The 22,379-nt window shown below is 43.1% G+C and overlaps 1 protein-coding gene across 2 annotated transcripts in view; it reads right to left on the reverse strand.

Annotated features, from left to right (window-relative positions):
* The window catches only part of D2hgdh (D-2-hydroxyglutaric acid dehydrogenase), a 106,633-nt gene that overhangs the window by 37,982 nt on the left and 46,272 nt on the right, over nucleotides 1-22,379 (reverse strand). For both annotated transcript variants that reach the window (XM_075686838.1, XM_075686837.1), the window contains exons 4-5: nucleotides 11,023-11,219; nucleotides 3,988-4,156 (exon numbers count right to left, since the gene is read on the reverse strand). In XM_075686838.1, coding sequence (XP_075542953.1) covers nucleotides 3,988-4,156; nucleotides 11,023-11,219 — 366 coding nt within the window. The remainder of the gene's footprint in view (nucleotides 1-3,987; nucleotides 4,157-11,022; nucleotides 11,220-22,379) is intronic.

Raw genomic sequence — 22,379 nt, forward strand, 5'->3', positions numbered from 1 at the left:
ATTTTTTGTTTGTGTGCGCGTTAAGCCATACTCGGTGCTTGTAAATCCTGTACTACTGGAATGTACAGGTGCTGTTGAAGCCTTTGCCTGAATGCATTTCATTTCTGTCTCAATATGTTGCTGTACAAATATGTCTACCCACCTGCAATGGTCTTGTGTTCAAGACCACAGTATTAATAAATAAATAAATAAATAAATAAATAAATAAATAAATAAAAAAATTAGAATGTTTGCGCATGACTGTGTCAGTTATGGAGTCGAGAGATAATGCAAGTGACATTTCATCATTACAGACTGATTTAGACATTATAGGAACATGATGCAATGCGTGGTAAATGCCACTAAATGTTCAAAAAAGTGTTCACGTCACCTTTTCAAGGAAGCCCGCATTTTAGTCATGTACTTATACCTTGAGTAATATGGCATTAAAAAGGTTTACGAATACAAATATTTACGAATTTTAAGTGTGTCTGACTGATTTAGACATTATAGGAACATGATGCAATACGTGGTAAATGCCACTAAATGTTCAAAAAAGTGTTCACGTCACCTTTTCAAGGAAGCCCGCATTTTAGTCATGTACTTATACCTTGAGTAATATGGCATTAAAAAGGTTTACGAATACAAATATTTACGAATTTTAATTTTGTCTGACTAATTTAGACATTATAGGAACATGATGCAATACGTGGTAAATGCCACTAAATGTTCAAAAAAGTGTTCACGTCACCTTTTCAAGGAAGCCCGCATTTTAGTCATGTACTTATACCTTGAGTAATATGGCATTAAAAAGGTTTACGAATACAAATATTTACGAATTTTAATTGTGTCTGACTGATTTAGACATTATAGGAACATGATGCAATACGTGGTAAATGCCACTAAATGTTCAAAAAAGTGTTCACGTCACCTTTTCAAGGAAGCCCGCATTTTAGTCATGTACTTATACCTTGAGTAATATGGCATTAAAAAGGTTTACGAATACAAATATTTACGAATTTTAATTTTGTCTGACTAATTTAGACATTATAGGAACATGATGCAATACGTGGTAAATGCCACTAAATGTTCAAAAAAGTGTTCACGTCACCTTTTCAAGGAAGCCCGCATTTTAGTCATGTACTTATACCTTGAGTAATATGGCATTAAAAGTTTTACGAATACAAATATTTATGAATTTTAATTGTGTCTGACTTAAGATGGAAAAGGCACATTACAGATATTTAGAATGCGGCAATAGGTTCATTGGGATTTCTGCACCGTAATTTCAGTCAATTACCGGATAAATTAAAAGGAAAATTGTATTTCGCTTATGTTCATAGTTTACCTGATTACGGTTGCATCTGTTGGGATCTGTACATAGCTGATTTTATGGAACAGCTTGAAAGAGTGCAGAATAGGGCAGCTAGGTTTGTTCTTAATAACTATAACAGAAAATTAAATATGACAGAAAGTGGAATTAAATTATCATGGCATTAAAAGACCAACAAAAAATCCCAGGCTGAAATTTTTTCATGCTGTTTATTATTCAAAAGTAGGGATTGAGAAAGAAAGATATATTAAATTGCCTACTTATACGTTGATGAGACGTGACCATGCACTGAAAGTCCGTGAGTTCCCCTTCAGGGGTCACGTCTTTAAGTATTCTTTTTTTGTTCAATCTATAAGAGAAGAATGCTCTTTCGTTTGACATTGTTAATATTGAAAACAATGATGCATTTTATTGCACTTGATGTATTTGATCACATGAGGTGCGATCGGAGATGGTTGTTCGGTGCGTTCGTTCAGTTACTGGCGCGCGCGATTGGCCTACTCCGCACCGACGTCGCCAGCCGCGGGGCGCGTCCACGTTTTTGGTGACGTCAAAATGACGACACGCTTCTGTCAATCATCCTCCCACCGAGCATTTCGTCTGCTAGGTGCCGAACCCAACGGGAGCTGGGAAGTTTGGAGCGATCATACGGCTTCGCATGGCACGTCTGGTGGATCGGATTGGATCCAACAGGCGGCCTTTTCGGCTGCGGAATGGCACGTTTGAATCCAATCCATAGTTTAATTCGAGAAAATGGCGCTTCCGTTGGGAACTTAGGTTGTTGCGCTGGCGTTTCTAGAGGAAGGAGGAGAGCGGGTGGCGGTGCGAAATGCGTTTGAAGAAATGGCAGAAAGTGAATTCCGGGGTTGTTCTTGTTTCTCGAAACATATAATTCGTTGGTTGTACAGAGAAATCGACAACATCATCGGTGCCAGCGAGCCACTGGAACGTTGTTGCTGCCTCTTGAAAAGTGCGCCACACTTCCCATCATTTTCTTTTTCTTTTTTCTTCTCGCCGTGCGCGACACCACCTAGGGACGACGCAAAGAACCTAATAGTTATAAATTGCAGTAGTCACACGTACTACTATTTGAAAACCTGTTTGGGCTTGAGAAGAAAAAATACATTTTTTTAGATAAAGATTTAATACATGTGGAAGACGAGAAACATTTGGTTTTGTAGTATGCTGTTTGCAAGCAGACGACAAACGACGGAAGTAAACTTCTGGGGAGGTCACCGCTTCCTGATTGGCTGCTCTCTCCGCCCCGCTGTCACAAATTTTGCATACTGCAACTTTGTGACGTTGCAGCAACTGAACAGAACGCGTATCGAACAAAATATCTCCGATCGCGCCCATGTTTATTACATTACAATGTAATTACCCCTGCTGTAATGCTCGCATGGGCAATGCAGATATATATATATATAGATAGATAGATAGATAGATAAATAAATAACCAGCACCATACATTGTTTCATTACTTATACAAAATACCCCTAAAGGCCCTCATAGCTGAGGGTGTCGTATAGAGCAATTGATAAAGAATACAATTGTACACCACAAAACTCATTGTAAAAAAAAGTTAAGCACACATCATGTCACATTTGAATATAAGTATCAAACACTGTTCATTCTGACAAGCACAAAGAAAAAGAAAACAAGCAAGAACATGAACAAGTCGGTAGTCAAAAATTATACCAATTATAGAGTACGTCTTCCAAACAGCACAAAATGAACTGAAACAACATAATCTACATTTAAGAAATACGAAGTAAAAAGAAACAGTTCAAACATGAGATAATAATACATGCATCATGTTAAGCAGTAGTTAAGGCAGACAACAGATTGCAAAACCTATCGAGATCAGTGAAGGTAGCAACAAGTGGAGGCAGAGCTTTCCAGTCAGTTATGGTGCGTGGTATGAAAGCGAATTGCATTAGTGTGAAATGCATTACATCGGTTGTAATGCATAAGCCAACCATCGGTTGTAATCACTGAAAATGAATTCGCTTTTTTAAATACTGGTTGAACCTTCTTAATCTGTTTTTAATGTTTCTGTTTTACTGACCACTCTTGTTGCACATGCTCAGCGCCGATAGCTGGGGTATATATGTTCTATATCTTTCCGAAAATAAAATAGTTGTGAGTAAGCGCTCGTGTGTCCTTCTTCACTGTGTCCTTGTCAATTGTGCACGAAAAAATATTTTACTATGAATTCGTACCAACTCGCGCAACTATCAGTTCTGCTGAACTTCGTCAGTGTTTGAGCGAGTTGACAATTCATCGTGACACAAGCACAGCTCCAAAGACATGTTGCCGTGCCCAGTGCCCATCCTGTTCTGGTGCCCAGCTGGGCACAGTTCTCCTCCCTGTTGTTTCCCTCAGCATCAGGCGCTGTTGTGCTAACACCAAAAGTGTTGCCAATGGGAGTCCAATCTGTACCTCCCACTCCAAGCCCGTGAGCAGACCGTGTATTGCGGCTGCAGACTCTGTAGTTTGAGAGTACCACATTCTATGCGCCCCGGTGTAGCTCGGAGTTCCAGCCAATCTGACCTCTACCAACCCTTGGCATGCAAGAAAGAAAACCTACATAATGTTTGGACAATCCACACTCAATAGAAACATCAGATCGAGGTTGACCTAGTGAACACAATATCTCGAGAGTCGGGACTCACCGAGGAAAGCAACGCACACAGAGGACGGGCGAGGCACGCACTGGATGGCAATGCGTGTAATTATGCCCAGGATGCCCTCAGAGCCAATAAACAGCTGCTTCAGGTCCAGGCCTGTGTTGTCCTTGCGTAATGTCTGCATGGTGTCCAGCACGGTGCCATCTGCCAGCACCTGCATGGTGCAAACGGCTCTGACCAACAAAGGTTACAACAGTCACCAATGTTGGCGGCAACACTGAGAGAGATTGCGGTGAAGAGCACTCAACTCGAGGAGCCTTGCATATGCGCACGCTAGTTTGCACTCTGAAATATGGGTGCAAAAAGAACTGGTACAGAACATGAAGGGCGTGCAGGAATACCCCCAGTACAAAAACAAACCCCACACCATCATCACTACTAGAGGATAGCTGAAAAAAACTTAATCACATATGACAAGAGCCATTCAGGAAGGTGTTTTTCAGATATGATGACACACTTGTGAGTTCAATGCTTGTCTTATCAATTGCGCCTTTCTCATGTTTAGGCTTAGTTTTTTAAAACTTGGCTACATGTGTAATTCTCTCACTTGTCCAGCAGAATATTCTGTGGGAATGTTTACATAACCGGGACGTAACAGCGACAGAGCAGCCAGTGGATTTGGGCACAACGCCGCAACAGGCACGCATCGCTTACCCGTCCTGATTGTGTGGGACGTTTTCCTTTGTGGTATCGTTTACTGGCCAGCTACCTACAGCAAGTCTGGATATGAAGTATCGCTGCCGCCTATTCCTGGCTCGCCGTGGCCTTCGCTGATTCTGGCTATCACCGACCCTTCCATCTGGCAATGCACTTTGTCGACAACGATCCACGTGACATCCGGCCGGGATATAACAGTGACGGAGTGGCCAGTAGATTTGAGCACAACGCCGCAACAGGCGTGCATCGCTTACCCATCCTGAATGTGCGGGTGTTTTCCTCTGTTGCGTCGTTTGCTGGCTAGCTACCTACAGCAAGCTTGTGTTCTGTGCCAAAGTGAAGCGCTTTCTGTTGCCAGTGTCGCAATGTTGTGCTTCTGCCCTGTCCTTGCCAATTCTACTTGCCGGGGATGTTGAGTTAAACCCCGGTCCTCCTAGTGAGCAGACAACTCAAGAGGAATTACTTTCCTCGGTGTTAGAAGCAGTGCGCAGGCTTGAGTCTGGTCAAGCAGTAATACTGAGTGAGCTGAAGAGCGTTAAAGAAAAACAAGATGCTGCAGACAAATCCATAAAGCAGCTTTCCAACAGAGTTACAGCTCTGGAGGACAAGATAGAATTGTTTGGCCAACCCGATGTCAGTGCTCTTGACCCCAGTTTGTGTGACATCACTAAAAAACTGGCCGATGTTAGAGGTGTAATGATGCTGAGAACAGGCTTCGTCGGTCAAACTTGCTCTTTGGTTATGTGGACGATGAGAATGAGAACTGGGATGATTTGGAGCAAAAAATAATTTCCTTCTGCTCTGAAAAGTTAGGAATTACATTCACAGGCTCTGAGTTTGAACGTGTACATGGACTGGGAAAGTTCGCCGTCGACATGCACAAGCCTATCATCACTAAACTAACATTTTTTAAAGATAAGCAGCTAATTCTTTCTTCAGCGCATAAGCTGAAAGGCTCAAAGTCTTCCATTCAAAAAGGTTTTTCTTTGCCAACCGGGCAAGCAAGACAAAAATTTAAGGACTCTTTGTAAATTCCAAAGTGTGTTCGGCGAAAGCCTGTGCCCATTCGACTGACTATGCCATGTCTCTTTTTTTTTTGTGCATGACACTCCCAGTGGAATGGGCACAGGCTTTCGCCGAACACACTTTGGAATTTACAAAGTGTCTTTCAATTTTTTGACAAAGATTGACAAAGTGTGGTTTGAAGTAAACGATGGACTGTTTATTCATGAATTCTTTGTGTCTTTGCTTTAATGCCCCATGAATTCCTTATGCTTGGCTGGTTCGACGTCTATGATAGCTGCCTTGTGATCACTGAAATGTACTGATATGTATACGCTCGAGATCTTTGGTGGTTGGATATGTCTGGAAGACGAGATCGAGACAGCTTCCATGCTGCGTGGTGGCAGTTGTCGTCGGTGTGACCAACTGCAATGCTAGTGAACTTTGTAGACCACTGACAAATGCACGTCTGTTCCTAGCGTCTTGGTTGAAATCTCTGACAACATTCCAGGGCACAGAGGGACGGACGCCGCGAGTATGAGCCATTAAAGGCCTTCGCTGTAACTGCTTCCATTGTGCTTCCCTGGCCTTGGTGCCCGGTGACATGTTAGCCCGCCGCATGCGCATTCGCTCATTCTTCTTCTGGCGTGTGGTATCGGGGGAATCCACATTCTTGGGGCGCTTCTCCGAACCGCTTGTCGTGGAATCATCATCGGGCCGCTTGGGGGCCACCCGACTAACTCGACTGCTGCAACGAGATGTCTGACGAAGGAGCATTGCCGCACGCGCCGCTGTGCCATCACGTGATTGCTGAGAGAATGTAAGGGGGAGAGGCCACAGCTGTGGCGGCGCAACTGTTGCTATGCGCCGCTGTGCCATCACGTGATTGGCGAGAGAGTGTGAGGGGGAGAGGCCACAGCTGGCACCGTTCCATGGCACGGACGGACGGTCGGACGGCGCGAGTATGAGCCATTAAAGGCTTTCGCCTTAAAAATTGTTGAAGTTCGCCAAGCTCCAGGATAAGATAAGTAAACTGGTCATTGATAAACTTTATATTGAAAAGAAAACCTACGTTTATGACAGTACAATGGAAACTGGTGTCATATCCACAAGATAGCTAAAAAAAGATCAAAAACACACAGGCAATTTCCAGGTCATCTGGCACTACCCCACATTTATCATCATTGTTTACTAACATCTAAAGCCTGCTCCCTAAGTGTGATGATGTGTATTTTTTCTTAGATGATACCAACAGTGATATCGTTGCACTAACAGAAACTTGGCTACACCCAGATGCAGCAGATGATTAAATATTTCCACGTAAAGATAAATATAGCACATACCGGTGTGATCATTCCTTTAAAAGAGGTGGCGGTGTTCTAATCGCCATCAAAAAAGCATTACATCCATTTCACGTCCATACAGACTCATCGCTTGAAATAATCTGGGCTGCTTGTGCAACATTATCGATGAAAGTACTGGTTGGTGTCTGTTATCGTCTATCTGAATCGGATCATTTCTTCATTTCTAAACTTCATAGCAGTATTACTTCTGCCATCCAAAAATGTCTATCTGAAATCATTTACCTGGTTGGTGATTTTAATTTCCTGCAGATAGAGTGGTTGAATTTCTCATCATCATTTCGCGCTTCAGCTGAGCTTATTGAGTTGACTTTCGAGTTTGACTTCTTCCAAGTGATTAATGAACCAACTCGCGGTCCAAACGTTCTAGATCTTGCCTTCTCCAGTGCGCCTGAAACGACTGATGAAGTTCTATTCCTTGATGGCTTTAGTGACCATAGGCTTATTCATTTACAACTTAATGTGCCACTTCCACACCAAGGTATTCCATCCAGGAAAATTCACGATTACAATAAAGCCAATTATACGGCTATGAATATTGCAATAAACAAATTCTATGCTTAAACATTCTTGCCGTCATTTTCGGACAGAACTGGGTGTTTCTTAAGAATATGATAAATAATATAGTTTACAAATATGTTCCTTTGGTATCTATTTCTAACGACAAACGACAAAAGACTAACCCATGGTTCACCAGACCTCTCCATCGCCATCGCAACAAAAAAAAGCGTTTGTAAAGAAAGGCTAAGCTGGCGTCCACACCAGCAGCCTGGATTAAATACAGTGAATGCCTCAAATCTTATTGTACTGCCCTTTGCGCTTCCGAAAATAAGTACTTTTCGCACGACTTAGCGGCTCCCCTTAAATTTAATCCCAAAAAGTTTTGGCATGTTATATCTCCTGACAATACTACCAACCATTTTCCATTGTGTAGTGATGATCACACACCACTTTCTGACAGTGAATGTCCCCATATGTTTAATAGATATTTTGCATCCATATTCACAAGGAAAGATCATTCCAACATACCCATTGTTCCTGATCATGAATATCAGTACATGGCTTCTATTACCATCTCCGCTGAAGGAATCGCTCATCTTATAGCAAACCTGAAGGTATCAACAAGCGCTGGTGTTGATAACATTAACTCTAAAATTTTGAAAAGCACTTAAGCGACCTCTAGTCAAATTTTATGACTCATCTTTCAGCAATCCTTAACAGCTGGTTTGCTCCCTACAGACTGGAAAATCGCAAAGATTACCCCCATGTTTAAAAACGGAAACAGAAATTCACTGGAAAATTACCGCGCCATTTCGCTAACATGCATTTGCTGCAAATTACTCGAGCACATTATTGCTTGTCACATATAAAGTCACCTGTAACATAATTCTTTCCTTTTTCCTAAACAGCATGGCTTCTGCAAAGGTTTTTCCTGCAATGCGCAACTACTAGAATTTACGACTGACTTGCATTTCAACACGGACACTAACCTACAAACTGACTGTATCTTTTTAGATTTCGTTAAAGCTTTCGACCGCGTTGCAGATTCCTGCTTGTTCTCAATATTATCTGCTCTATGACTTGATTCTCTAACCCTCTCATGGCTTCGCAATTTTCTTTCTTTCCACCAGCAGTTCCCTATGGTTAACAATTTCATTTCTTCAATCTGTGACGATTCATCTGGCGTACCTCAAGGCAGTGTTCTTGGCCCTTTATTGTTTTTAATATACATTAACAACTTGCCCTCTGATATATCTTACTCATTACGACTTTTTTGCTGATGACTGCATCATATGCCGTTCAATTAATTCTATGGATGATCACCTCGTTCCCCAAAGTGACCTAAACCACATTTAAAACTGGTGTACTAAATGGCAAATGATGCTTAACTCGACTAAATGCAAAGTAATCTCTTTCAGGTGAAAATTGAACATGAAATATTTTCATATCCCCGGTGAATGCCCATAGGATTCAATACATTTCGTACCTCTCAACAACGAAATATCATTTTACTACAGTCCCACCTCAAAGAAATTTGCGAGGATGTCGCCCCACATGCTACCTACATGCGCAAGGCTAGCAGGCTCCAAAATGCTCTCAAATGTGATTGCTTTGCACTAAAATTGTGTGAAATACCACCACACTACACTTGCGTGGATGTCACCATTTTTGTTTACAAAAACAATGAAGCGCCGGAAGCAATCGCACTAGAGACACGTTATGGCCGTCATTTTGTTTGTTGATCGCCGTTTAAAGTGGTAGCATGTTGCTACTGGCATGTGACGACGATTTTTTCACACCTAGTGCAGTGCGTAATATGCACCTCAGCAAGAAAAATGCAGCAAAAACAAGGAAATCCACGTCCCACAGACGTGGAATTGTTTCAGGTGCTTGATGATGGCAGTCGCAGAAAATGGAGTGCCACACATCGGGCTGTGATTGAGCAATCATCCAGGAATACGCATTCCTTGCTTCAAGAACGCTGGTTTTGATGCCACCTGACGGACATCGCATGCAGATTCAATGCCGGACATAGATTTGCACGAAGGGGCCGTAGTCTCGATCGACTGCCTTCAGGTATATGAGATGGGATCACTTTTACACTCAGCACCAGACACATCAGCGCCTAAGGGTGGGGTGACAGCGTGCAGTGGAGAAATGCTGCTGCATGTGTGGAATGCTGCTGCTCTGTGTCTGGTGCCGAGTTACGCAAAATCTCGCAAAAGTGATTGTATCTCCGAAAGCAACTGACCAAGAATATTGCTCTACGGCAGTGCTGCCACTGCTAATCAACACATGCAGTGCATTTTAAATAGGCTAATGGAATTTTAACAGTAAAGTTTCATTATGCAACAGATTACCTATCTGTGCTGTCTCATATCACAACAACGAAATTCTCGTGAAAGCAAATTTTCCCCCGTTTTCCACTGATGCCAGATTCAACAGTACCACCGTTCACAAGACACAATTTCTTCATATTAAGCCTAATCAAAATATTAGTGTTAATAATTGCCAATGGAAGCCATATTTCACACAATTGTACAGGTATTGTATCATGAATACCACAGATGCACTGGCCAAACTCGTGCTCGAGCCCTGCATCTTCTTCTGAAGTCTGTTCTTGTTCTTAGTGGTGTTGTTGGCTTGGTGCCATGGTGACAAGCAGTGCACGCACTGACAAACATGATATGCAATAAAAAACATTCATCTTGAACCCTCTGGCGAACAAGTAATCAATTGAACCACCATTTCCCGACATGGGCAGTGATAACTAGCTGGAGTGACAGTTTATGAGGTGGAAATGTCTTCATCGAAGATCAGTAGCCCCCAGCTCTCCAGTTTTCATAGGTCTGCATTAAAGCCTCCTATAAACACCAACGGCACAGTTTTGTCACAGTTGGTGTCATAGCCAGGGATCACTGCCCCTGCTGTGTGCTGAATGAAGCGCATGGCCGGAAATGACATCCTCTTTGTCAAAACCACGTTTTTTTTTTTTTTTCTGGATCATTGCACTCCTTGTCACTGATGGCTGCCAAGCGTCGTCGCAACTGACAGCCACACTCGGCTGCTTTTGTTGCCAAAACTTTGTCTTTTCGCTTCTTGCCCCTAACTGTACCGTGCTGCAAGAAAATCAAAGCTGCAACAGCATTATGCTGCCTCTGCAGGGCCCTAGCACTGCATAGAGGCAAAACTAGAGGGTAGTAGCCTAGTGTGGCGTGGTTGGCACTGGATAATGTGATGGAGTGGGGGGTTATGGGTAATGCACTTGTGTCCACTTGGCAAGACAGCCGTCAGAATTGACAAAGTGGCAAACAAAGCTTCGCTTAAAGGAAGTGTGTAGTCTCGGATCAATGCAATCTCGGCAGGAAGGTGGTTATATTCACTGGATGCATGAGGAATGAATGAGTGCTGCAAAAAGTGCATCCAAGTTTACGATGAACACAGGGTGACTGGCAAGGCTGTGTATGGGCCGACCGTAAATGCCCTGCTCAGTGCGTACCACTTCCAGTCCGAGTACGGAACCATGCAGGGGACCATAGCGAAGCAGCCTCAGGCCACCGGCGTTGGTGGCCACGTTGCCTCCTATCTGGCAGGAGCCCTTGGCACCCAAGTCGAGGGGAACTGCGAGCATTGCCTCTTCCCCTACCTGCGTGTCCAAGGCCTCCAGCACGCAGCCGGCCTCGCATGACACTGCACCTGCAGATGAATGAATGAATGAATGAATGAATGAATGAATGAATGAATGAATGAATGAATGGTTTATTTCATCATCAGTTCAAGCATACATATCCAGTGGTACAGCGGGAAGGGGTGGCGAAAAGGCAACTGAATGCCTGACAATGCGCCAATCCCTGCCTAGACCACGATATCGCACAACACTCAGCGCGTCACTTTTCAATACATCAATGTAGTAAAAAAGGAAAAAGAAAAGAACAACAAAAATATTGCAGTACACTCAGCCTGAAATACATAATACATAAATATAATACTACATAATAATACATAATGTAACACTAATACATCATGTAATACATAAATGCAGTGGAGGAAAAAAAGAACTAAGCCGTGGTTTTAATAAGTGAACTAGAACATAATTGATATCAACAGCTTATCGACAAGAAATTTTCATGGCTGAATTTTGAGGCATAATACAATTCTAGAAATACAGAATATAAGCAAGTCTTACAGGGAAGAGAAAGAGAAAAAAAAATGCCATGTTTGAAGCACCACTAGATAAGCATGTGTCTTTCTTTTTTTAATTTCTACTGATCGGCTTTCATTCACTATGCTCATGGCCGTCACGTTAGAGCTTAAAAATGAAGGAATAAGGTGTGTTAGTTTTTGCTTGCCGTAGTTGGTTCGAATAATTTCACTGTAATAGGTGGTTTTCCTAAGATTATTGGCAGCGAGGAGTTACGGAGTCGCCATCTATCGGAAGCGCCTCACTGGCGTAGTATGGGGGATCGCGCGGCGCGCTCCTCAGAAGCTTTGCTGTCAGCGCTCACTGAAAACACCATGCGCGAGCTCTCCCGGACATTTCTGTAAGTACTTTCGAAACGACAGAAGTTTTTTACTGTCTAAATAATAATCTTGGGCAAACTGAAAGCACAGAATCGTTTACAGACACTATCTCTTTACCGAATACGTATAGTGAACGCCACTGTGCGCGGTCACCGCGATGGAGTCTCCCGAACCAGCTTCTTGCGTGAAAGGTAGGTAAACGCTGAGAGCAAACTATGTGAAATATGTTCTTATAGTGTTTGTATAACTAAATGGAGCGTAATAGAATGAAGCCTCAATGCAGCGACCGACTGCGCGTCTGCATGCTTGTCCGCGCACTGTTTCGCTTTCTCTGCACGTGCGTTTTCGCACCGTGCCATGAGCTTTAGGCCGCAGAATATGAGCATTTGACAGTATACAAGCAACCATTGTTGCGTGGGCGCTATCAAAGCTGTTCAAAAATAATTTCATTGTAGAGACTTCGACGCCTACGGGGAATGTGATGTGCCGTCGCGACGATTCAATCTTTTTTTTTCTTCTAAATTCTTTGACCTTTCAATATTATTTCTCGAGTTGCGTCGCACTGTATGTTTATCGGGGTTCTCAGCCTGCAATTTTCCGCTGCTCCTTTTTTGTAATATCCAGTGCATTAATTCATAACACAAACATGACCATATGCCATGCTTTTTTTAAACGTGCTTCTTACCGCTGCCTTTCCACTCCACTGAACTTGCCAGTATCTATAGCATCGACAAGTTCATAGACCAAACCGTCATGACATTAGTCGGGCAGCGGACTCGAACGAACGTCTCAGTGCGTGTTTTCAGAACATCGCAGACCGGGCGCCGCAGCAGAAATCTTCCTCGCGTCTGTGCTTGCTGCATACCTGAGTTGTAGCCGATGACTGTTTGCTGGTTTTATGTTTCGCGAGCCAAGCTTCACGCAGCTTCTTCTCCTGCGGTTACGTGTGAATAATGCTGACACCGGCCTCCGTTACGTGCGTCTGGCCCTGCGGCGCCGAGCAGTAGCCTACCATGTTGCACGCCTTCAAAGGCAGTCACTACCTATTGTAGTGCTTTCAAGCGTTGTAAAGGAGACACTCGAAGCGGGAAAATTTCGCCACTAAATGAGGACCGCAGTGTACGAGAGAATTTAAACTCGTTTTCAGCTCGCTTCGGCGCTCCCGAAGCAGCTGACACGACCGCTATGTCCACGTGATCCCTCCTAGCACGTCACGCCGACGGTGGCGCCAGCTTTTCCAGTGGTGGAGCTCGAGGCCAATACGTGTGTGTTTTCTGGGAGTAGGTATCCTGAAATATATCTGTGTCCGATTTAATTTGATTGTAGATAACTGTTGCTAGTTTTTTATAAAATATATTTTCGAATTTTAATATGCTGTGTTTATGGAAAAGTGTAGCAGAAGGCGTTCGGCGCGGAACATTTTCGATTATACGCAAGATTCTTTTTTGCAACCTGCGAATGCTATCTTTATTTGTTTTTGTTGTTGTGCCCCCGATTAATAGGCAGTACTACATGCGCGAGTAAACTAAAGTGTAGTAAAGCTGCTTTATCACCCAGAGGGGCAGTAAACATCTGATTTTGCCAATTATGCCAATGGATCGCGATATGTGGGTGCAAAGATTATCTATGTGATTGGACCAACTCAATGTTTCGTGAAAGATAACGCCTAGAAATTTTTGAGTCTGGATGCGCTCAATCAAAGCTTCTTGGAATGTGAGCTGCGCATTGCGGAGAATACAATGGTTTCGAGGTTTAAAAATGATGCACTTTGTTTTCTTAATGTTTATTTCCAGCTTATTTGTTCTCAGCCATAGCGACAAATTGCTAAGCCAAAGGCTCGCTTTTTGTACTAGAGTAGACATATCCTGACCTGAAAAAAAGACGTTAGTGTCATCGGCATATAATATAATATCTGGTGTCAGAGGTGTGTTTACGATGTCATTTATATAAAACAAGAATAGAAGTGGCCCAAGCATAAAACCCTGTGGGACGCTGTACTTGATCTTGCCCATTTGTGACTTCGAGTGCTGCATATCTGTATACTGATACCGATTAGTAAGGTAACTTCTTATTAAGTGAACGGGCGTACCTCTTATTCCACATTCATTCAGCTTTTGCAAAAGAACTTCATGCTTGATCGAGTCAAAAGCTTTCTTAAAGTCGAGAAATATTCCAATTGTGTGATTTTCTTGCTCAAAATGTTCAATAATTTGATCTTTAATAGATAATACGGCTTTTTCAGTACACTTGCTCTTCTGAAATCCATATTGATGTTCGGTTATTTTTTTTAAGCTACAAAAGTTTGCAATTCGTACACATATGACACAGTCTATAATTTTTGAAAAAAATAGGCAAAACAGAAATGGGCCTGTAGTTATTCATGTCATTTTCATTACCACCTTTGTGAACAACGGATACTCTAGCAATTTTTAATTTCTCCAGGAACATTCCCGTGCTCAAAATAAGGTTGCAAATATGTGCAAGTGGTGCGCTAATGTGCTCTGAAACTACTTTTAGAGGTTCTGCCTTTATATTGTCAAAACCCACAGCACATTTGTTGCTTAAATTCTGTATCAGCAAGGCTACTTCCGATTCATTCGTGGGAGTTAGGAATATAGTTAGGAAATAGATAGTTAGGAAATAGATGAAGTTGTTACTTTTCTGGTGCACCTGTTCTCGACCTTTCAGATCAGCGGCTCATGCCAACAAACCAACTTGTGTCATTATATATATGTATGATCATGTCATTTATCGCACTATACATAGCACCCCCAATCAAACAGCCCTGCAGAGAGACCTCATCAACATACTAACATGGTGTAACGATGACAAATGGTTAAGGACACTTAATGCTAAAAAATGTAAAGTTATGTCAGTCACTCGTAGCAGTAATCTCCTGGTATTTCTTTACCAAATTGGAAGCATGCCTCTCAAACTAGTTGAGTTATATAACTACCCAGGTGTCACTGTGTGCAATGACCTGTCTTGGCATAAACATATTTCTAACACTTTTTTTATATCATCTGCTAATGAGACACTAGGCTCTTTAAAGCGTAATCTGCGTCAGGCTCCCCAAAACGTAAAACTGCTTGCATATAAATCTTTTGTTTGAGCAAAACTGGAATATGCATCTGCCATCTGGAGCCCACATCAAGCATGTCTCATCAGCTCACTTGAATCTGTTCAGAGCTGCACTACTAGGTTCATTCACTCACACTATTCATATGATGTCAGTATCTCTGCCTCTTAAAGCAGAATCCGGACTAACACCACTATCTAATCGACGATGCATTGCTAGTCTTGAGCTCTATCATAAGTTCTTTTACATCACCCTTCATCATGCTCCATACATCATTCTCGTAGCAAGCATCTCTCACCGCACGAGTTATCCACAGCAAGTCGCACGCCCGCGTGCCGGAACTGCTCATTTTTCTGCCGCGTTCATTCCTTGAGCAGCTAAAGACTGGAACGGCCTTCCTGCTGACATTGTTGACATTGCTTCCCCGTCTTTGTTCCAACAGCGTGTGATTGCTCACTTTGCATATATCTAATGATGCATACATAACATGGAACTTATGTAAAACCCACCCCTTATGTAATACCCCCTCCGGGAGTTCTTTTAAGGACAATAAACTGAACTGAACCATCGATTCTTAGAGTATGCCCCAAAGTACTCTAGTTCTTTTTGTCCCTACATTTTTGCCAAGAATCTTCCAGCCCTCACTTGTTTCCACCACAGACTCGCTCACATTAAAGCCTGCACAACATCTCTAGATGAATACTACAACCTGCTAGCAAAATCAGAGCTATCTGTTATCACACCAACAAAAACATAGAAAGAGATAACAGGACAGCACAATCAGCAATAGACTGCAAACAAATGATAGGTGTAGCATTTGGCAGTAACACATCACGGATTACAGAATGAGCACAAGTTGATCGCACGGTAACTGAAATGCAGTGAAGCACAGCATGCCCGAAGCTGGAATATGTAAACAAAATCAGCCGTAGTTGGACAGAGTGATAAACTTAATAATTTTGCACAGCTTAGCAACATACTCGTGGTGTGTCCAGCAACAACTACACCAGACTTTCCACTGTGCACGTCAGCCACCTGCAATACGACATGACCACCACCACCTCTAATTTTCTCGACATAACGAGAATACCTGCTTCAGGTCCAAAGGAAATCATGTTTCTTGGTAGGTTCAGACTGTGTTAAAGCTGACGCACATTGCAGAGAAGACATAATCAATTCAAGCCTCGTCTTGCATCCAGCCTGACCTCCATAAATTTCTCTTTCTCATCACACATCATTTCAACACCTGTTATGTTGCAATAATGGAGATTGGCTTCTGAAGCTGCTTTGCTATCCTCCAAGTTTTGTAGAAATGCCAGTGCTGTCAGAATGCACCGACTTTTCTTTCTAAGGGGCGATGCTAGGCTGAAGGGTCAACTTTTGAAGCGCTTAACCAATTTTCCTGACATTTTCAGGGGTAGTTGATCTTGTTGTCACTAGAATATCTTCCAAATATCAGCACCCTAGCGGAGCGAGAAAAAAAGTTATAACTCTGAAATTTAGCAATTTGTGTGTCAACTTAGGAAAACTATCGTTTACAAAATAATGAAAATATACAAATTATTTGTAATTAGCTACCTTCTAGATGGTTTATAGTGCAGGATAAGGTCAGTTGCACATTTTTTATGTCATTTCTGTAAAAATGCCATCACTCTGAAAATGAAGTTTAGTTTTTTCACTGTCATTACATGTCAAAGATCTGCTAAATGTTATATGTTGGAAAAAGTTTAGGCATATGAAAAGTACTGTCTTGTTCCTCACAAAATTTCAGTGTAGAAAAAAACGTTGGAAGCAGCATTTGGTGAAGCAGTTTGGAAGTGATACTTTTCCTAAAACACTTTTTTTGCAAAAAGTGCAAACTGAGAAAAATCAGTTCAAAGGTTTCAGAGCATGGCGTTTATTCTTATGATCAGAAAAAATTAATCAAAGTGCCCTGCTACATATGTCGGGCTCTCCTCTTCAACACAACGCTGCTCTTCGGCGATCGCTTCAAGGCGTCATCTCTTTCTTTCAGCTTTAGAGCTATCCATCGCTCTTGCCTGCGCTTGTGAAATGGCTTGCTTCGTTGCTTCCTGAACGTGCTTATTCGTCTGGACTCCATGTTTAAGTTCCAGCTTGTTGAGAACTCTCTTGATGCCACGTGCTCCTTCATTGAATTCTAGCACAGCCAGGGCTGCTGCAGTCTCCACTGTTCTCAGTGATGCAAATTCTGTCTTTGGGCATGTTTTCCATACAAGAGCATTGAAGGAATCGTTTGCATACTGTGCCTGCATCCTTGAACATCGCGCAAGAAGCTCTGGCTTACTAAGTCGTTTGCAGAGAGGCATCAGCTCTTTGGCAACGTCTCTGCTGAAAGCTGGACAATGGGATCTTGGCACTGATGGGTTGTCCGCTGCAACTAGGGCTCTGCCGATTGTAGTGACACCAAGAGTCCTCACCAACAGGGCAACCGTCATGTCGTGGGACTTCATCTGTTCAGTAGGAGTGAAAAAGCGTCGCAAACACCCCTTGTTGCATTTTTTTTTTTACATCTGTAGCATTGTCTTTCAGGGCAGATGCATAGTAAGCAGTGAGTTTTTTACAACACTTTTGTGTCAGCTTCCCCTTGCCTCCTAGACCTTTCGTTGTTTTCTTTAGTTTCTCAATTTCTCTAAAAAGCGTGAAAAACAAACTTCCTAACGTGGGCATTCACTTTGTGTTTCGTTTCTTGCCCACGATGCGGCCGCGTCTGGGAAAACGGCATTCAGAGTCACGCTCAATGGGAAATGTGCGCTACCAACTTGTGAAAAAAATACATTTTCTTCCTTTCTACTGCTCAGATAACTACCAAACTTGGCGAGAAGATTCTTTATTAAACAAGCAACTCAGAACAACTCAGAATAAAAAACATGTCTTTTTCACCGAAATCGGTATTTTAGCCCCACATCCCCCCTTAAGGATTGTTACTGAGCTGCTGTTCATAACTTGTCTGCCACACGTGCTCACAAGCATTTTTATTAATCTGCAAATTTTCTTCTCACGATCTAGGTCTCCTGTGACTACTTGGCCTTGACTCTTGCACAGCTCCTTCAAGAGGCTGACTACCAATCATAAACATGGAATGACAAAGAGTTGAGCTAGGTAATATGAATCCATGTTAAAAAGAAATAGAGGGCCACACAAACTATACACTAAAAGGTCGCACAGCGGCGAAGAAGAAGTTCGACACAAAACTTATCTGCGCACACTCAAGAGAGCCAGTGGCAACTGCCAATCAGGAACATGTGTGGGTGGCGGTGCCATTCCAACATCCACAGATAAGTTTTGTGTGGTCTCTTTTCCTGTGTCTTCCTTTTTTTTTCTAAAATCAATCAAACTCTTATTCCCTTGCCATTACCTTAGTCCTTCACATATTATTTCATGCATATTATTATACACACAAAACCTTACGCTATGGTAGTTTAAATCCTCAGTGACTTGCTGCTGTTCCCAGCATTGCTAAACGAGACACTATTGCCCACCAATCTTTACCCCTATTAAGTAGCATACTTCTTTGTAAGCATGCACAACCGTGCAAGTGTCTGGTCTCACCAAACCAGCTCCAGTGATGGCACAGCAGTGTCTCATTCTTCTGGTTGTACAGGCAAGCACAGCTTGAATTAATGCGTGTTGCTTAGTGGTGCAAGGGCCAGTTATGGCCAAAGAGCGCCATGTCAGTGACTTCGCAGTGGAGTAATGAGTTCTATGAAGTTGATGTGATGTGGCTGTAAAGGGGCCTTAAAAATAGTCGTTAGGTGTATAAAATCTATGTGTAATAAGATTATGGCGATGACTAATGACTAGGCTTGTGCGAATATTCGATATTTTCAAATAGTTGAACAAATAATGCGCTATTCGATATTCACTTCAATTCGAATTTTGTTATTGGGAAATTTCGAAGTATTCGGCTCGAACGAATAGCCACATGTGGCAGAGAGAAGGCATTTTCGGAAGTTTTGGTTTTGGATTCAGTAATACGTTTCCCAATACAATCCAATCCAAGCCAGGAAAACAGAACTATACTCAGCACAAAGGTGTACAAAAACGCATCTCGTCGGTGTGTGGTGTGGTTGATTGCGTTTAGTGGGCGACTCTGTCTCTGCTGCACCGGCATTTGATCAATCCCAGCTACCTTGGACAACTCCAGAGAACACCATGGGGGACTTGTATGCAGCCAGCAATTTGATTTGCAACTTTCTTGTACAGATTCCACCAGGCACCGAAGCTCGATGTCTTAAATGCAAGGCAGTCCTGAAGACCCTGACAAGTACGACAACAACCCTAGCAACGTATTTTTAAGGAGACACCCGGACTTGCACAAGGACTACCAAGAGAAGTGGGATGCATGCGAAAGGCCATCCAAGCTCAAGGGGGAAAGCAAGGCAAGTGGTCAACAGCCATCCATAGCAGACATTTTCAAGCCGAAAATGAAAGCGTCGGCCCCAAAAGCCCAACAGATGACAAAAATGATAGCTCGCTTCCTAGCTCGTGGTATGCACCCCTACAACATTGTCGAAGAACCGGGTTTCCTCGACATTATGAAGTTCGCTATGCCGGATTATGCCATGCCGTCTCGGACAACGTTCTCGAGAGCCATTATTCCGGTCCTCTACGCATCAAGCAAAGGTGAAAAAGAAGCTTGGGGACATTTTTGCAAGCGGAGTGGAGTCGCTTTCAATTACAACTGATGGTTCGACATCGCGGTCAAATGACAGGTACATTTGTGTAACTGGTCACGTCATGGACAGTGACTTCGTGCAACATGTGCATGCATTGGCTTGCATGGAGATGACAGACTCTCAAACTCCAGAAAACCTGGAGCTATTTATCGCAGGTGTCATCGAGGAGTGGGAACTTCCAGCCCACGATACTGTGCCGCTCTTCATCGTTACAGATAATGGAAGGAACTTTACTTCTGCAGTAGTGCAGTCGTCCTGGAGTGGTGTGCAGTGTTTCGGACATAACCTTTGGTTGTGTGTCAGCGATGCCAAAAGAGAAGTGTCTGGTTTTTTGCAGCTCTGTGCTAAGGCCAGAGCGATTGTGGCTAGATACAAACGGAGTGTCAAGGCCCAAGGACGGCTTCAAGAAATTCAGAGAAACATGCAGCTGGACCCTCTCGAGGTTATGCAAGACGTCCCAACGCGATGGAACAGTGAGCATGCCATGATGGCCAGGCTCGTGAAGCTCCGTACGGTCATCACTGTAGACCTTTGAGAATCTGATGCAGTTCCAAACTTGAACGCAAGTGAGTGGAAGCTTATGAATGCAGCAGTGCAAGTCTTGAAGCCACTTGACCAAGCCACAACTGAACTGTCTGGGGACAGATATCCCACGCTGTGACAAGTCATCCCCCGTTGCAGTGTACCGAGATGGTTCTAGCTGAACCTGTTTCCGAAGGTGGTGACGCAGCATTGCTTGCCTCAAGCCTTTTACGTAGCATCATGACGAGGTTCCCTGATATCAAGATGTCACGCCTTCCTGCATTGGCAATGTTGGTCAATCCTAGATACAAAGATGTCTGTTATGCTGAACGACCCGCAAAGCAATGGGCGTTCACTCTACTCACAACGGCAGCAGAAGAGACTGTGCCAGTTGATCAACATGGTACAGCAACAAGTGAGAACAGCACCCGCTCTGCAGACCCATCAGGGGACTCTGTGTGGAGTGCTTTTACACACTTCAGTTCGCGTGCACATCATCAGTCAAGCCGTACAATCTCGGATGAGGTTGCTGGGTACTTGAAGGCCCCCCTTCCTTCCCGGTCCGAGGACCCCCTTGTGTGGTGGAAAAGCAAGGGCAGTCACCAATACCCAACCCTGGTTTCAGCTGCCCGTTTCGATATCAGCCACCCAGACAAGAATGAAAGGCTTTTTTCGATTGCAGGAGACGTTGTAAGCTGCAGAAGGGAGCACCTCAAACCCCAGCATGTGGAACAGCTAGTGTTTCTGTATGCAAATTTTTAGACTTTCGTAAATACTCAAGTTGTTTACTTTCCTTGAATAAATCCCAGACCTTTGCCCTCTGCTGTTCTTTTTTCTTTACTTGCTACTATTCGAAGTATTCACTTTGAAATTATTCGAGAAGAATTACTATTCGCTTCGAATTCCCTTCGAACCAAAAAAGCACTATTCGCACAAGCCTAATAATGACGTGTACTATGAGCATTAAAATACATTGTGAAAAAAATGATACGATATAGAAAATATGCCAAATGCAAAGATTGGCTAGAACACTCCTGCCTCACTAGAGCCCTTGAAACACAAGGGCCTGGAGGCATGTACTATACAAAACTACTATTGCAGCGGCATCTTCTGAAGACAGGGTGCACTACAAATTTATGGGGGCTAATAACATGCGAGATATCTTTCAGGAAACCTAGGTCTGTATTAGTATCAAAGATCGGTTCTGGACCAAGAAACATTACGGGATGAAGAGGAATGTGCTGCTGGTATACTAGGGGAAAATGTCTCTCTTGGATTTGCCTTGCTGACACTCCAGGAGGACGTGGAAGACGGTCAGCCTCTCCCCGCATCTGCCACATGTTGGAGGTTCATTTTCAGTGAGTAGAAAATTATGGGTGCCAAATGTGTGTTCGATTCTAAGACGACAGACTAGTCAGTGTGATTTTTTTTTGCAGAGGGCCAGAGACCTAACTGTGGCTTTATCACATGCAGCTTAATTGTTTCAACGTCCCACATGCGTTGCCAGTGGTTTCACAGTTTCTTTCATAAGAAAGGCCTCAGATCTGTGACAGAGACAGTAGCAGTAGGATTAACAGCTTGCGATGCAATTGACGTGGCCATCTGGTAACTTTATCCTCGATGGCCCTATGGCCAGGCACCCAGCATATAATGACATGCTGGTTAGATATATACGCTTTACACAGGACGGAATAGAGCTCATTAAGTATGGGATTTTTATGCTTACAGAGTGACATCAAGGCCTTCACAACGCTTGGGAAGTCTGTATATATAATTGCTTTTGGAGTTTTGATTTGATGCTTCACAATAGTGTATAGGCCTCAGCCGTAAAGATACTTGTTCCCGGATGCGGTACATTGGATTCTGAGAAGGATGGGCAGACGACTGCATAGGGCACCCTGGCATGCGTCTTCAATGCGTATGTGTAGAACTCTGTGCAGGAGTGCTTGTGCTGTAGTTCTAGGAAATGTATTTGCATTTCAAGTGCTGAAGCGTGCTTTGTAACTTTTAGAAAGGATATGTCACGTTCTATAACCT

The sequence above is a fragment of the Dermacentor variabilis genome, chromosome 3 (genome assembly GCF_050947875.1).
Source record: "Dermacentor variabilis isolate Ectoservices chromosome 3, ASM5094787v1, whole genome shotgun sequence".
In the NCBI taxonomy this organism is placed as follows: Eukaryota; Metazoa; Arthropoda; class Arachnida; order Ixodida; family Ixodidae; genus Dermacentor; species Dermacentor variabilis.